Genomic DNA, 17,873 nt, shown 5'->3' on the forward strand with positions numbered 1-17,873 from the left:
TTTTGATATTTTTTCATTTTCTTTTGTTTTTTAATTGTTGTTAACCATTGTAAATTAGAATGATTCTTTAACAGAATTAGCAAAAAAAAAAAGTGGTTTTGCTCACACACAGCAAATATGCCTTTTAAGTGTACTTATTGTTTTCATAGCAAGCATTGTTAATCTGTCAGACTTCTTTCTCCCAACACAAAATTTTCCTTGAAACTGTGTTTATAAATATACCCATCATAGGTAACACCCAAGGTGAGTCTTACAAGCCTTGCCTGAGTTAGTCCAGTTCCTATTTTCATATATTTAATAAATGAAAAATTAAGCACAAGATACCCACTCCTGATACTCCATAAAGTTGATTGTGTGTCTCTCCATCATCAACAATCTACACTCTTTCTACATTTTTGAAATCATAGGAAAAACATGCAATATCACTAGCTATATGTGCTACCAATCAATGATAGGAGTATTTGTTCCTCACAAGGGTGTGTTGCAATAAGAACTCACTGTTAAAGAGAATGCAAACTAATATAACCAATGGGAAGACTGTTAGTCTTTACAAAACTAAAACAGCTCTTGCATGTAATTCAGTATTCATGTTCCTGTTTGCCAAAGACATTGAACCATTGCATGTAAATGTTTATAGCAGTTTTATTCTTTTTTAGCAGAATTTAGTAGCAACCAAACTGTCCTTGATGACTGGATAAACAAACATAACATCCATAAAATGGGATGTTATTCACAAATGATAAGAAATGTTAGCTCAAGCCAAGGAAACACAAGAAGGGCTTTAAGGACGTATCACAAAGTGAAGAAAGAGGTCAATCTGATAGGCTCCATATTTTGATTTCAACTATATACCATTCTGGAAAAGTTAAAATTTGTGGAAATAGAAAAAGATGAGTGGTTTGTCAGGGATTCTGAGAGAAGGATGAGGGAAGAAGAAAGCACTGGATCCTTGGAATTCATTTTTTCAGGATGGTGAAATCATTATAACTCTGTAAATGGTAGATTAATGCAGTTGTGCATTTGGCAAAAATACACAACTGAAGAATACAGAGTGAACCCTGCTATAAATGGAGATGCTTAGTCGATAACATTGTATCAATATTGGCACAACAAATGTACTGCACTAGTTCAAGCTGTTAGTTACGGGGTTGCTTTTTGTGGAAGGGAGAGTATATTGGAATACTGTATTTTCCACTATACTCTGTATTTTCCAGTATAGCTGCTCTAAAGTATTTTAATTAAAAAAAGGAAAAAAAAGCTAATTTAAAATTAATGCGTTTGATCAATTTGTATTACTAAAGAACAGTGAGCTATTTTAAATCCCCTGAATATGTCAGCACTATAAATAAACAGAACATTCAATAATACAATAGATAATAAGTGAATTTTTTATTAAAATTCACAAGTGATTTTCATATTGAAGTTTCTGTGCTCAATAAAATTCAAGAGAAATATGTTAAAAGTATAAGAGAAAATATGTCCTTGGGGATAGGGTAGGAATTAACTTATGATTATTGCGATGATATTAGTTAACTTTTTTGCATATTTAATGTTTCAAACCTATCATTTTACAAGGAAAAGTAAGCAATAAATGTAGATATTTTTATAGGAATGACATATATTGAGCTGTTTTACTTGGTATTAGCCAATCTTGAAAATTAGTATAAGGTTTATTATAGATACAATGACTATGGCAGTGACATAGGTAATACTAACCATCCTGTTTATCTAAAGAATTTATTTTCATTCACTTTGGTGGGAAACTCAGTCTTTTTGCAAAATTTATACAGCAGAGTGATTATCTTTTAAGATTTATTTATTTATGCATATAGAAGTGGAGTACAGGGCAGAGGTGCAGGGGCGGTGAGAGGATTGACTAGAGACTGAGTGGGGAGCAGAACAGGCATCAATGAAGTACACTGCTGAGGGGAGCAGTGGACGAGTCAGGAGAGGTCTGCCAAGCCATGTGGGCAGGCTGGGATGGAACTCATGCTGAAGTGGCTTTATTTAGCTTCTTAGTGCTGTGCTTTAACCCGCTGCACCACCAGGGAGGGCCCATGATTATTTTTTTAATGTATCAGGAAACATCCAAGAAGCAAATATGAATATATCCTTTGGCAATACTCAAGTAACCTTTTTCATGTTAATACATCTCATTTATGTTTAGAAAGACTGCTTCTCAATACAAACCATGTTATGCTACAAATAATTTAAGGCAGAATATGATAGTGAATATGCTTGTTAAAAAGGTCAAGCTTTGGGCCCTCCCTGGTGGTGCAGCGGGTTAAAGCACAGCTCTAAGAAGCTTAAGTCCTCTCCGCATGAGTTCGATTCCTGCCTGCCCCTGAGGAGATCCACATGGCGAGGCAGACCTCTCCTGACCCGCCTGCTGCTCCTCTCAGCAGTGTACCTCCTCCATCTGCCTGTTCTGCTCCCCGCTCTGTCTCTGGTGAATACTCTCATCCTCCACATCTCTGGCCTGTACCCCAGTTCTATATGAATAAATAAATCTTAAAAAAAAAAAAGAAAGAAAAAAGAAAGGTTCAGCTTTACAGAGATGGTTTCACCCTACTGTTTCATCAGCATTTTCTACTAGCAATTTGGGGAGACTTGCTATTGGAGTGCTAAGGTACAGATGGTATTTTGTTAACTTTATAAATAAAACAAAGAAGTAGAACTAGAAATGACCTCAGGGTAGAGAGTGTTTTGTCTTAGAGGCTTTCCAGGCTGGAATTAGCAGATTATAGGACTTCAGTATTTTAAATTGTATTATTGCTCTTTCGTTGACTTTCTACCATTTTAGTCCACTAAGTTTTTGAGAGTTTCGTTTCTTTTGATCTGTAGTAATAAACTAGATTATAGATTTTCATAGCAGAACTATATTTTATAAATGTGAAGAGCTTTGGATTTACACAGACAAGGTTTAAATCTTGGACCAGGTAGTAACTGTTATCTGAGATATGTTGCATGATTTCTCCAATATTACTTTTTTTTTCTCTCCTTTGTAGTAGGTATTATACTATTTGCTTCCTCACAGGGATGTTGTGTATTTTGTGCACTGACCAGTATCTGACTGATCCCTGATTTAGTAAGTGTGTCATGCACTGTAATAGACTAAAGCATTAACACTATTCAGAAGTTGGGGTTTTCTAGAATGTTCTTTTGGTCATTATCAGGTTCTTATAGATTTGTCATGGTGTTAATGCCCAGCAGTAGCTACAGACTTCTGATAAAGTTTTAAATTATAGGAACCTCATGGGGGACAGCTGTTAATGTGGCAATATTGTAAAGATACAAATGTAATTATTCCAAGTAAGGGGGTATAGTTCTGTGGATTCTGAAGGTCACCAAGAAGATACACTTGTTTTTATTTTAGATATGTTTTTCATGTGACTAAAACAATGGAATAGTCTGTAAATGTCATCCAAATTTGTGCCTAATACCTTAAAATATTCCAAAATCTTGCATTGTAGCTACAAAGGCGTTGTACTCCAAACTGACAACTAGGCCATGATTTATTACAGGATCTGCTTTTAACATTATTTTGTCTGGAATGAACAGAGTGGTTGGAGAAACTCCATCCATCTTTTTGTTTATTTGACATCCATGCCACATTAAGTGTACCTTAAAGAAACACTATATAAATAAGAAATTCTACTTAACAGTGATGATTATTCTTCAGTAAGATAAATCTCTTGACAATACAAAAGGAATCCTGTCACGCAATCTCTGCTAAGATTTAAATAAAGCATATTTTTTTTTAAAAAACCAAACAGAATTTTAAAAGCAAATATTTTACCTTCATTTCCTTTGCAACAGTTAGCATGACAAAGTATGCTCAATTTGTTCATAAAATTAGCACTGTCTCCCAGGTTTTACTTGCCCTGGTTCAATCACTGATTAGGTATGATAGGAATAATTAGTCAAAATAGACTGTGCCCTTTTTAGTTATTAATACCTATCAAAAAAAAAAAACAAAGGAAAAATACTGTACAATATAAGACTTTGATAAATACATTTTATTGAGCTTTTATGCTTTTGGATGGCTTCATTTTTTAAATGATTTTAATGAATGAAGAAGGAAGGGAGTCAAAAAAATTGAGGGAGGAAGAATATTTTGGCATCACTGCACAATTTTTTTCTGATACTTCTAGGACCTTAATGAAGAATCTCCACCCTGGAATTTAGAGCCTCTGACTAGTTTGTAAATGTGATTACGCCATGAATTATGAACAAATTGTTGCCATCTGCATTTCTTTTCTGAATTAATTGTCATTTATTAATTTTCCACTTTAAATTTATTGATTTGTTAATCCTGCATTCTCAAAATTGCTAAATAATGAGTTTGTATGGATAGGAGAATTTTGCTTCCATTTTCACTTCAGAGAGTATATACTTTGATATTAGGCTGCTAACAGTATGTTACTTGCTAATTATTTGTGTTTTCAATAATGCAGCCAGAATAGCACCATCCTCCATAAATTAGTGTTAAATTTAATAATTGTCTCTTAATAACTGGAATCTTTGCTTGACCTCCATCACATTTTTTAAACCAGTAGTTATTGAAAAATATTATATTCTAGAATTGAAATTTTAAATTCTTATTGCTCATGAACACAGATTAAGTTTATTCCAGTTTGCTGTTATTGGATCTTAGAGATGTCATGATATATTAATCCTAGCAGTTGCTGGCTGTTTAACTATATCACAAATCCTACAGGAAAATTCTTTCCAGCCGTTACAGATTATAGAGGTGGATGGTGCTTGAGTTATTCAACATTCCACACAAACTATGTATCTAGGTTCACATGAAAGAAATACAGTAAAGGAGGGTGTAAAGTGTTGGTAGTCAACTGTTGGAAGTTGACAGAAAGGACAGTTTTACCCAAGTAGTCATTGCGCTAAGGGTGGGGCCTGGTGGCCTGTGGAGGAGCAGCGGGAGAGAGCTTTGTTACCCTGATGCTTTTTAAAAACAGCCTTTTATGTTAACTTTTTTTTTTCTTCTGTGAGAGGCACAATTCGTGAAAGTTCATTACTTTTATTCTGACTTTATCCTTCTAAGATGATCCTATGAATGACATGACAGGGTTTAGAGGTAACATATATAAATCAGATTAACTTTCTCTGTATATATAAAAACAAACTCTTTGGAAGATTCTAAGCCCAGCATTGAAAATTAGCTTCAGAACTGAGATTATAACTAGAGTGTTCATTTATTCTAATATTGCTATTTGTTTGTTAGATTTTGCTGTTTACTAATACTTCATTTCACTACAATCTAGTTATAAAAATTTATATTTTACATATATTAAATGTTAAAATTTAAATATATACTATTTTATAACACTAAAAAAATACTTCATATTATTAGAGTAGAAAGTGAAGTAAGAGTTCTACTTTCCTATCCAGTTCCATATTTTTACATTTGAGTATGTAAAAAGAAAGGTCCAGTAGCTTGCCCAAGATTGTTACTAATCGTTAAGGGCATCTTTTAGCATTATCAGTTTATCTACATATTAGTGCCAATTAATCTAGCTAGTAATCAAGTCATTACTGGAAGTAATATACTCTTGTAAACACTCAAAGCAATGCTGTGATCAGTGTTTTTTATTTATGAAGATAATGTGGATTTACAGCACTGTGTATCTTTTACAGGTATAGGCTCACACCTCAGCAAATCTGTTACCATTCTGCACCCACTACCGAAGTTCCAGTAATCTTCCACAAAATAAATTGGCATTTCACCCTCATTCTTACCCTGCACCCCTTTTCCCACTACTAGCTTCAGTTCTATAACCATATTTCAAGGGCTTCTGTTGGCTATATAAAATTTTTTTTTACTATGTTTCTTTATTCCCCTCAGGATAAAATCATTCAGTGTTTGTTTTTCTGATTTTCACTTTATTTCACTTAGCATAATCCCTCCACTTCCATCATTATTATTGCAAGTGGCAAGATTTCTTTTTGTAGCTGAGCTGTATCTCTTTGTGTGGGAGGTGTGTGATATCTGTCTGTGTGTGTGTGTGCATGAGTGTGTTGGGGGGGTCATTCAAGTTTTCATAGTCTGACTTGTAAATAATGCTGCATAAACACAGAAGTGTATGAATTCCTTCAAGTTAGTGTCTTTGTGTTCTTTGGGCAGATTCCCTCTGCCCAAAGATGATCTAATGGATCATATGGCAGATCTATTTTGCACGTATTGAGAGCATCCATGCTATTCTATGAAGGTTGACCTAGTTTTCATTCTCATCAGTGCTATATGGTACCTTTCTCAAATACTCCATGGTCCTTTGAAACCTGGTATCAAATAATGAACTCTACATAAATGTTTATATTGGTCAGTTTATAACGTGCCAGGAATCATTCTTTTAGCTTGCATGTTGAATAGGGCAGCAGAGAATTTGAAGCCATTACACGAACAATCATATGAAAGTTAGGCTATCTAGGATGGTAGCTCTGTGTTTCCAGAGGTAGTTCATTAACACACACATTAGCACACACTACTTCGTGGTGTGTTAATATTTGAAGGTAAAGATTATCTTTTCCATTATTGAATATTAGCTGTTATTTGATATTTTTCTGATAGCGGTGTGTTATTTAGTAATACAGAGTCTGAAAAAATAATGTCGCTGTATTTAAGCCTATCTTAAAGTATGAAATATTTGGAAAGAAAGCAAGTAAGTAGGGCTGTTCAGAGTTAGGTATGCCAAGAATTTCCAGCTCTAAATGAAATCCTGATAGGAAAGGTGACTTCTCCCTCTTACATGTATGTTCTGTGAAATATTAGTTGTGTTGAGGCTATTGATGATAGAGTTGTCCTATAGTTACACCCAACACTTTCTACCTTACAAAGCCCATGCTAAATCCCATTAATCACTTAAATTAGAATCTAATCAACTCCCTTTCCTTCTAATTATGGTCCTTGACCATGTCATATTAAGATTTGTCAGCTCTGGTCTTCTTTTCAAGACTCTCTTCTCCTTTCTTCCATACTGTATGCTTGATCACGTTCATTTAATCAACCTTTCAGCTTTCGGGCAAGTGCTCATGAAATGGTGCTTCAAGCCCAGTACTCTAAATTCTAGCCATGTATGCTCGGCAGTTACCGGAGAACAAACAAAATTTCCTTACTGTTGTTAAACTACAGACATATATTTTGTACATTAACAGATATATATATATATATATATATATATATATATAGTATATCTGTGATTTTATAATTTCAAGTTATAAATGACTAGAAGAAAAAATACCTAAAAATGCCCTTCAGTTGGGCCCTCCTTGGTGGCACAGCGGGTTAAAGCGGCAGCACTAAGAAGATAAAGCCACTTCAGCATGAGTTCCATCCCCACCTGCCCCAGAGGTGACCACATGGCCCGGCAGACCTCTCGTGACACGCCCACTGATCCCCTCAGCAGTGTACCTTTCTCTGGTGAATCCTCTCACCACCCCTTGCACCTCTGGCCTGTACCCCAGTTCTGTATGCACAAATAAATAAATCTGAAAATAAAAATACTCTCCAGTCAAGAATGAAGATGTTGAGATACATTGTTTTATACTTATATAAATTATTATATAATATCATTTCCACATGGATGTTGCTTTAAAAGATTCAAACTCAACTTGAGCCAAACTGAAAAAGTTATTTCCCTGGCCACCTTAACCCAAATCTCTTTCTTGTCTTTTCTGATTGGTTTCAGTGTTCACTCTGATAGGTTTCCCATGTCTACTCTGTCCATTTTCTCCACTCCGAAGGCAGTACTTCAATTCCCTCCTCTTTCCCTCTCTGGATTCTTACTACAGCTCTTTAAATTGCTCTGCCGTCTGTTGTTACTTGCTCTGATCTTTAATCCAAGCTGGACTAGCTGCAACTTTCTCAAATGTTTCATGCAGTTTAAAAACTCCCAATTCACAGGGATCGGATCAAAATCCTATTTCCAATGCTGGAATTTCCATTATATTTCTTTTTACTTTCTGGTCTTTTCTCCCTTCCCAAATTTGTATCTTTCTATTCTTCCTCACTTGCCCTCCACAACTCAGATATTTATTCTGGAGTTTTTTGTTTTTTTTTTTATTCTGTCTTGCCATTTTCTTGCTTATCAATGACCCTTTTCAAATGCTATAGTCTATCTGCCTATGATAGTTTGCTTTTCAGTTTTATCCATTCCTTACCAAGCACCATATACAACTTTGAGCCTACTAATATTCACTTCAAATGTCATGTCCTCCTAGATGTACTTTGTGATTATTTTTGTTGTAAACCACTTCTTGAAGAATGACTGTGTCTTTTATTGTTGTATCTCTATTCCCATAGTATTAGGTAGGCATTCTACAAATATATGTCAAATGGAAATGAATGAAAACCCAGGGTATTTTTAAGCACTACTGTAGTTTATGTTCAGGTGTTTTTTTTTTTGTTGTTTGTTTGTTTGTTTGTAGGTAGGTATTTCTCCACTTATTTATTTAATTTTTTGTTCTTTAAAATCCTGCATGCTGGATTGGTTGAAACATATGCCTTCTTTACAGTAGATGTTAATAACTTTGAGTAAATATCAATACTTAAATGTAGCTTTTCAACTATTAAAATGCTCATCAAAAATAAAATAGTATTACTACTGACTTTTTTCTTATCTGCAAAACAGACAGTAGTTTATCAAAATATTTTTTCACATTTTTCCTCTCATCCAATTTAGCTAAAGGACACAAAATCAGCAGATCAGAAAACAACACTGCTTCATTTTCTGGTGGAAATATGTGAAGAAAAACACCCTGATATTCTGAATTTTGTGGATGATTTGGAACATTTAGACAAAGCTAGTAAAGGTATGTGCTTTCATAGACAACATATCACTCCTTTGGGTCTTTAGTTAGGATTTGAACATAGAAAATAATGCTTTTATTTGAATATACTTGCCTTCTTTGTCAGTGTTTTCATTGGCAAATATTCACTTCAAATGTCATGGAAAATGGAAAATGGAAAATGGAAAATGGTAGGTCATTTATTCAAATGGAAAATGGTAGGTCATTTATTTTATAATTGGCATTCCTGGTCATGGATTTAATTTGATTGATTAATTAATTAATTGCATTCAAAAATACATTTTTGCAATTTAAACTTTGTAAATACTTCCAGCTCTACCTCCTGCTGTGCAGCAAGCCCCTCTGCTATGACCAGTGAGGTGCTGTCCTGGTACAGTCGTTCACAAGCACTTAGAGACATTATGCTTCTTAGTCACCTGCAAGTAATCAGTGACTCCCTTTTATCTTAGTTCTGAATCTGTCTCTGCCCACAGATGGAACCTGTGTTCTTGGTACTAGTTGTGATGAAAATGGCAGAGACTCTATCTCTGTTTCTGAATGCCCAAATTTCTGACATGCTTTTAGCCTCAACTGTGTGCTTAGATCAGGTTGTAATGGATCCTTGGAATGCTGGAGCCTATTATTAATGCTTGGTTGTAATCTGATTTAAACATAAGTTTTGACCACATGAGGCATCTAGTTTTTATTTTCATAGTGTATTGATAATCTGGGGGGAAAACTTACTAGGCTCCAAATAACCAATTTATGAATACTCATTTGTATGAAGAGATACATTTTGAAATATAACTTATTTGAAATGGTGGAATATCTCCTTTCTTTTTGTGTTGAATTCTGGTCACTAACATAGCTAACTTTTTTTTTTTTTACAACCATTTACTTTTATATCATTTTGTACATTTTTTTTCCATCTCAATTGTAATCACCGCGGGTTTCCCAGCACCAAGTCACCCGTGTGCCATCACCATAATCCCGTGCACTTCCCTCCCCACCCCCATACTTAACTATTTTAATAATCTGAGTATTTACATTTAAAAATTTGAATCTGTGGAGCAAACGAAAAGTACTTTTTCCCTTTTTGCTGTGAATATTCCTGGTAAGTACCCCTTTTAAATTATGTCATATTCTATAAAATGGGGAAAGTAGCACTTTATCTGTAACGAGGAATATGATTAGATAAGATTTTCCTTGAAGTATTTCCTTGAAATATTTTGAGATATATGTGTCTTTGAAGGTTATATATCATGAAATCTGATAAGGGAAAAACATTGGAAATAATTCATCTTGATTTTTAACACCAATAATGACCTTTTATTCTGTTCCTAAAATTCTAAAGTTAATGTAATTACTTACGTTTTCCTTGTGTTACCTTAAGATGTCCTTAGGGTAAGAAGATAATGTCTATATAAAGGTGTAAGTGTTTAAATGAAGTCAAGAAGAGAAAATAATTCAAATATTTTCCACACATTAAGCAATGAGATAGGGCAAACTGGCACAAAGTGGGAAAATACTAAAACTAACCATATGATATATTTTTTAAAAGATTCATTTACTTATTTATTTATTTACAGAACTGGGGTACAGGCCAGGGCTATGATGGGTGAGAGGATTCACCAGAGACAGAGTGGGAGCAGAACAGGCAGATTGACTGAAATACACTGCTTAGGGAGCAGCAGGCCAGTCAAGAGAGGTCTGCCTCGCCACGTGGGTCAGCTTCCTGGCCGGGAATCAAACTTGTGCTTCAGGGGCTTTGGAGAGCATGATAATGCAGTGCTTTAACCCATTGTGCTACCAGGAAGAGCCCCTGAAAATAATTTTTTAACTGATTGGTTCGTTAACTCAGCACAGGAAACTTTCCTAAAATGAGATTTCAGTGATTTTGGAAATTAAGTGTGCTAATTAAGAACTGAAAATGGTTATTCTTGAAGGAATGTTAAACTGGATAAGTAACAAAGCAGTGATTGATGAGTGGTGCAAAATGCCTTGATATTTATGGGAAGTTCTTTTTCTGGGGAGAGGATGTGTAGTTAATAGCTTTATCTACAGTAGCCTCTAACAAGAATTAGGTTAGGGCAAGCATTGTCAAAGAATAGCAGTTGCATTTCTGGCCATCTTGCTATTCTTCCTCCTACTTCTACATTACACAGCTATAACACACTGCTCTTTCAGATGTGTTTTTTTATTGTTGAAATTACCTTCTAGTGATTTTGCTGCAATTAAGGCTTTGAGAAATAACTGTCTAAACTCATTTGTATATAAAATTTTGTATAAATATATTTTGTTTTTTAAAATATTTATCTCAGTAAGAAGTTGGAGAGTTGTTAATCATTAGATGTTCTGTTTTCTTTTTTGGTGTGTCTGTGGGCCTTTGGGGTTTTAGTTTCCATCTGTTAGAGAGGAAGCTACAATATGCATGACTCAGCAGATACTGTTAATATGTTTCACAGGGAACAACCAACCTCAGATTAGAAATACAAAAGCCATCACTGGAAGAACTTTTTTGGAGTGTAGGTGATTGCTGAGCATAATTTCTTTTTATGATTTTTATCACCCTTTTAATAAGATTTTACAAGAATAAATGTAGTGTTTGAGGTGAACTGTCTATGTCTGTTTTGGAGAATTTCAACGCTCTTATATACCATCATTTAAAAGTTTCCAGATTTGAAATCTCCTTAGTGAGCTATCACATGAATTAAAAAGTACCTTTGTTTTCTAGACACAACAAATCCTGGTCATTAGATACTCCTGGATCAGCAGGGGCAACTTTCATTGCAACTAATGAGCTTACCCGTGTGACAATTTTCAAAAATCTACTTCATTAGGACTGCTTTTTTTCCTAAGAGATAATAGCTTACAGCTTTTCTGTTGTATATCAATGAAAATATTTTGGGTCATTATTGTATTTCTGTACACCATTGTAATGTTTCTTTCCTTTCTAGACTTCTAAGAGTTGAGCACATTTTCTCCCTTGTCTGAACAGTTGGCAATTAGTTGGCTCTAATCTGTGAAGCTTTCATTGATTACTTCACAATAACCTGTTTTATGATTAAATAGGAATGGTAGTGTATTAATGAGTAGAAAATGTGACAAAACTGGTTTGAGGAATGTGTTAAGTACAATCGAAGTTAAGTTTACAGTGTCATCATGTTCCGTGCTGTCTTTTTTAGGATTGTCATACCTCTGCAATTATATTTTTATTTTTGTCTAGATAGTCAATTCTTAATTCTAGAAATGCTGCTGTTCTAACCCAATCTGTAATTCACTTATGATCCATTCATTTGATAAGCATATGGCTTCTGATTACTCTCTGTGTTAGAAACTCTTGTCTTGCTGCTGGTGTAAGGTATTGTTTTTGAGTCACAGTGTAACCCAGGTGACCTCACTCACATCTGGTTCTGTCTCAGCTGACTCCACCCTCTTATTCTGAGTATCTTTTACTTCTAAGTATTGATTCCTACATGCTTTACCTCCTTTCCCCAGATTCTACTTACTTGAATAAATCTTTCTCAGCCCTGTTTCTTCCACTTTATTTTGTTTCATTTATTCTGTCTCCTTCGGCATCTCCTGAACCACCAGTTTGTGGTAGATTGTAAGTTAAATCCATGGGAAGTGGCATCTGTGGCCTAGAATGTTGTCTGTTTTCTCCTTCATCAAGTGACTTAAATTAATGTCATCTTCCCTCCTTTTCTGTATTTTCATGGTGTTTACTTGAAACACCTAAGACTATGTGTGTTCCACTCTTTCCTGAAAAATAAATTTTTTGATTTTTCCAGAAAATCTTAGACCACTCTAAACTAGAGACCATTTCTCAAACTGCTGGAAATCAATGTCACTGTATAGAGAAAAGACATTGCTCAGTGTATTGGGTATTTTTGTCATATATATATATTTTTCTATTTCTACATTGTCTGTTTCAGCAGTATTCTTTTCTGACATTTGAATCCCCCCCCCCCCTATTATATAAGCTCTCAGCTTGTTAAAACTACTTGTTTGCTTTTAACTAGTAAATCCTTACCCGGACGGAAGTATTTGTCTACTTAAACACATCTCCTGATTTCTCATTCCTTGTGACTTTCCAATATTTTATGATAAATGCCTTACTAAATACCAAATGTTTATCTTTTATTCACCTACTGTGAACACTTAGAACACTTAATTTCCAGGTGGCTGCCACCTGGAAACTGCATAGTGTTTGAAAATTTCAAACTCATCTGCTATAGCAAGCAAAAAGCTTTTTCAAAGGCTTCTATTAATCTCCTTATGTTACAATTTTCCAAAATGTCAATTAAAATTTATTAGCCAGTTTGATATATATTTTGGATATTCAGCATTAGCTATTAATTCAAATTACATTGTATTTCTTAAGTGTATATTATAAATATACAAAAATATTGTGCAACAAAATTAACAACATGACTAGCATTGTATTATTGGTTGGATTGATGATGCCATGGAGATTATAAGGTTGAGGTGTTGTAATTTTACAAAATAAATGCTTTATTTGAGTTTCAAGTCAGTTGTAGGATATCAGTTTTATGAAAATACACATAGTGTTCAATTCCAACAATGTAATGAATTAACAGGATACATTATTGTTTGAAACCATTTATTATAATAAAATAGTGAAGGTAAACATATGATACATTCTGTTAGGACCTGAATGGTGTCCCTGTGTGCTGAGGTACTAATCTCAAAATGTGATGGTATGTGTGGATTGGGCCTTTAAAGAGGTAATTAAGATAAAATGAGGCCCTTAGGGAAGCTCTAACCACCCTGACTAGTGAGCAAGGATGGTGCACTATGAATGTTTTTTGGTGGTCAGAGTGCTGTGGTAATAGCACCAGAAGTGGAGGTCCTGTACTTCAAAAATACATACAACAATATAAACTCATGTTAGCCCAACAACAACAACAAAAAATTGAAAAAGTGAATTTGGTCAGAGGGGATGCACATGCGCAAAAGAGAGACACGGAAATGTATCCAAAATGTGGTCCTCTTCGAGTCAAGAAGAGATGCTTCAGAAGAAACCAAACCCACCCACATCTTTATCTGGGACTCTAGAACTGTGAGAAAATAGATTTCCGTTATTTCTGCTACCAGTGTATGGTCAGCCTTAGCAAATTAGTAAACTAATTTTAGACATTTTTCTTAGTTTTTTTTTTTTTTTTGCCTGCAGCCTATATAGAATTACTTTTTTACTTTATTAAATCAGCTGAATAAACAGTCATAGACTTGCTATGTTCACTAGTATCAATTTAGGATTATCAAAGGCTCTTGTACAAACCATGAATTATCACATGGTTTTACTTAATTATAACTATGCCTCAATTCCTTTCTTGAATAGACATGACATGTAAATTATTAGTGTATAAGGAAATATTGACACATTCTAAATAAATATATTCATGATCATACATACTTAATTTCAGAGTTAAATCTGTGGCATTGCCTAGCTATTACTTTAAAATGCATTTAACTAAAATGTAATGTTTTTATTTCTTTTTTTCTTACTATATCCCTATGTATATTTCTTTACCACTTACTCCTGCTTCATAAAAAATATTTATAGTTCTCTGTGAGCATGGTAGGAGCCACATTATCTAAACAAATAGCATTTAAGTTCTGCTACTTTTGGGGGTCTCCCTAGTGGGTTATGGTTAAGTCTCATGGCTGTCACTACTACAGCCTAAATTCAGTAACCAGCCATGGAGCTAACAGAACTCTCCTGTCTCCGCTGCTGCTCCCCTCACTGTTGTATTTTAGCAGATCTGCCTGTTCTGCTTCCCACTCTGTCTCTGGTGAAGCCTCCTTTCCCACCCCCCAAACACACACACAGGCTTACAGCCTGGTTCTTCTATGGGGGGGAGGAGGAGGGGAAACCTTAAATCCTGCCACTTTATTCCAGAGATTATCTGTGTAGTGTTGGCCTCAAAAGTTTGAATTGGAGGCTTGTATGTAAGGTTTTGCTACAGTACTGTATAATGTAAATATAAACTATTTTGGAAAGCAACAGAATGCTCTATAGAAAGAATCTGGCCACAGTTCAGTGAAGGATTCAGAGCTCGGTAGACTGGCATTGAAGAGCCCTAGGCATGAAGGGACTACTTGCAGCTGACGATTGCTTTTTTGAGTTAGTGAGCCAGGGAACATTTTCTGAATCTACTCTGCTGGTTGGGCTGATAGATGATGATGATGAAGAAAACCATATCAGAAAGATCTCTCTGTATTTGTGGAGGTCAGCAGACTACAAGTGGCGTCAATAAAATATTCATCTTTTGGAGAAACTAACAGTTTACAGTGTTTGCAGATTTTTGGCCAGCACCACATTTGAAATAGCTATGTGAATAGCTATATCAGTGTCATCTAAGAGTTATAACTAACCTCAAGTAACAGGACAGGATCAACAGTAACAGGTCTTGGAGCTAGCTCTCTGACCGCTGGTTCTGAAGCAGAATTTGATAGGCTTCAGTTTTGCAACATGAAGTGGGAAATTAAAAACAATGCAGTTGAAAGAAAATTTTAGAGTGAGTATATTCTGAAGGATAGTTTAACATAGTAAATTGATTTACTAGAAAGAAGCATAAACAGTGGGTAGAACACATTTATAGCAATCTGCTGAACCCCACTGCTCACAAGGTTCACCTGTAACTGACTAGGTGAAGAGATCGGAAGTGATCAAAAGCTGCAGGTAGAATTGCCACCTGTTTACCGGGAACCAGACTGTGTTTATGCTACTTTTAACATTACTTTTTTATTTAATATGTTTCTTTCCAGGTCTGTTAAAGGCTCAATGTAGATAATAGGATATAGGCAACTGGTTTAATAGGCCTTTTTTTCTTTCACAAATTATGCTTATTAAGGTAAAGAAGGCTTTCATCTTTGTATCTGCTTCAGGGTTTTTAGGTTGATCTCTACAAATGTGTACTTCCACGCCCTGCCCACCACCAGTGCCTCAACAGTCCTCTTCCACGATCCATTAGAACTCCCCCTTAACTACATAAAGATCTGCTTTCTCCACTGGCATCAATTTTGCAGTCACATGTTAAGAGCATATTACTGATTTAGTCTTGACTGACCTTTTATGTTTCCCTAAAGTTACATATAAGTGAGACCATCCATTTTTTGTCTTCTTCTGACTTATTTTGCTTAGCGTTATTCTCTCTAGCTCTATTCATTTTGTCATAAATGACAGCTCATCCTTTTTTATAGCTGAGTAGTAGTCCATTAGTTTGACAAATCTTGAATTAGTAGTTTTATTGGTTTCCTAATACTGCCACTAAACAATTGTTGTATACTAGGTCACTTTATGACAGCATTTATTATATAACAGTTCAGGCATTCAGAAATCTGAAACTAAGGGATCTGTAGGATTGGTCCCTTCTGGAAGCTCTGAAAAAGGAACTATTCAGTGAACTCTTCTCAAAACTACCAGTAATTCTTGGCATTTCTTAGTTTGTTCCTCTTCATTCTTCTGCCTCCATTTTCATATTGTCATTTTTTTCTGTGTGTCTCTTTATCTTCAGGGCTTATAGGATATTTGACTTAGACCCCACCCAAAATTTCATCTCAGTGTCCTCAACTGATAAAGTTTGCAAAGATCGCGTTTTCAAATAAGTAACCCTTTTAAGTGTTCTGCATGGATATGGATGTTGGGGGACTCTATTTTTTACCTAGCTCATCCTTGTCATCACTTCCATTACTGCATTGAGTATTATGAAATGGTTAAGGAAAATGACAGTGATAAGTATACATTTAAAATAGTTTCCATTATCGTGAAATGTCTTGGTGTTTCTCACGCTTTTGAAATACCCTTGTATCATCATATACAAAACCTAAACCTGTTAAAACTGAAATTTGTATATTTATCTGAATTTATGGTATTTTTATGATAGACTTTGGAAACTGTCATAGCCCTAATAATTGATATCAGTCAGTGTGCATAATTAAAAATGTAATCCAGTTTGATTGTAGAGGTGTTTATTATGGGAGAGACTCTGAAACTATAAAACTAGGTGCAGATCCCAGCCCTGCTTGTTGTAGAGGGTTATAATCTTGGATGAATTACTTATCCTTTCTTGGATTCAGTTCCCTTACCTATAAAATGAAGGATGTAGTAGTACCTAACACAGAGCGGTGGTTTAATGGTTTCATACATACCAAAATAAAGCTTAAATTGCACTCTAAATATTCTCTACATTTGTTAGAGTGGCTGCTGTTTTCTTCAGTGATTTTTTTTTTTTTTTTGTTAACAGACATCTATAAATGCTGCCGTTAATGATGTAGGTAAACACAAGTATCTGTGAATAATAGTTTTTTTATAAGTTTGAAAATTACACAATCTTAGAATATTAGACAAAGAATTTTATAGATTTTTATTAATTTTCCCTAAAAATTAGAGGTTAATATATGTAGTTTTCATCAATCATAAAAGCAAACAGCTGAGTGCATTTGGACATAGTGACTGCATAAGAACATAAGAACTGGAATTTAATTAGTTTCATTTTCATGAGACACTTTCATATTTTGAACTCTGATGTATGATTTTTTTTTTTTTTTTGGTTGCTTGATTCAAGATTTCACTTGAAAAAGTGTCTCTGTTAATAAAGTTTAAAAACAGTTATTCTCTAGCAGCTCTTGAAAACTTGAATTTTTTTTTTCCTAAAGGTTTTTTGCATGTTTGAAAAATAAATGAACCTGCTCAGTGTTACTAAGTAATTCCTTGTGGATATCTGAAACTAACACTTGGATACATGATGGAAGTGATAGAAACATCTAAAAAGATTTTACCTACCTCCCTAGGAAAAACTTGAAGAAAATAGGTTGTTGGATAACCTTCCCCCTTCTTTGTGAAGAGGTCACCTTTAAAAAATTGATCTGTTGGGCCCTCCCTGGTGGCCCAACGGGCTAGGACTCAGCGCTGCAAGCTAGCCGTGGCTGCTTCAGTGCAAGTTCAATCCTCAGCCCTGGAGGTGATCCATATGGCATGGCAGACCTCCTGACCTGCCCACTGATCCCTTCAGCAGTGTACTTTGTCAGTCAGCCTGTTCTGCTCC

The 17,873-nt window shown here is 34.9% G+C and overlaps 1 protein-coding gene across 4 annotated transcripts in view; it reads left to right on the plus strand.

Moving 5' to 3' along the window:
- Window positions 1-17,873, plus strand: part of DIAPH3 (diaphanous-related formin 3) — a 442,990-nt gene that overhangs the window by 247,952 nt on the left and 177,165 nt on the right. For all 4 annotated transcript variants that reach the window (XM_004680109.2, XM_004680110.2, XM_004680111.2 and 1 more), the window contains one exon: window positions 8,697-8,826. In XM_004680109.2, coding sequence (XP_004680166.1) covers window positions 8,697-8,826 — 130 coding nt within the window. The remainder of the gene's footprint in view (window positions 1-8,696; window positions 8,827-17,873) is intronic.

Source organism: Condylura cristata, unplaced genomic scaffold (genome assembly GCF_000260355.1).
Source record: "Condylura cristata isolate star-nosed mole 26May11 unplaced genomic scaffold, ConCri1.0 scaffold00010, whole genome shotgun sequence".
Lineage (NCBI taxonomy): Eukaryota > Metazoa > Chordata > Mammalia > Eulipotyphla > Talpidae > Condylura > Condylura cristata.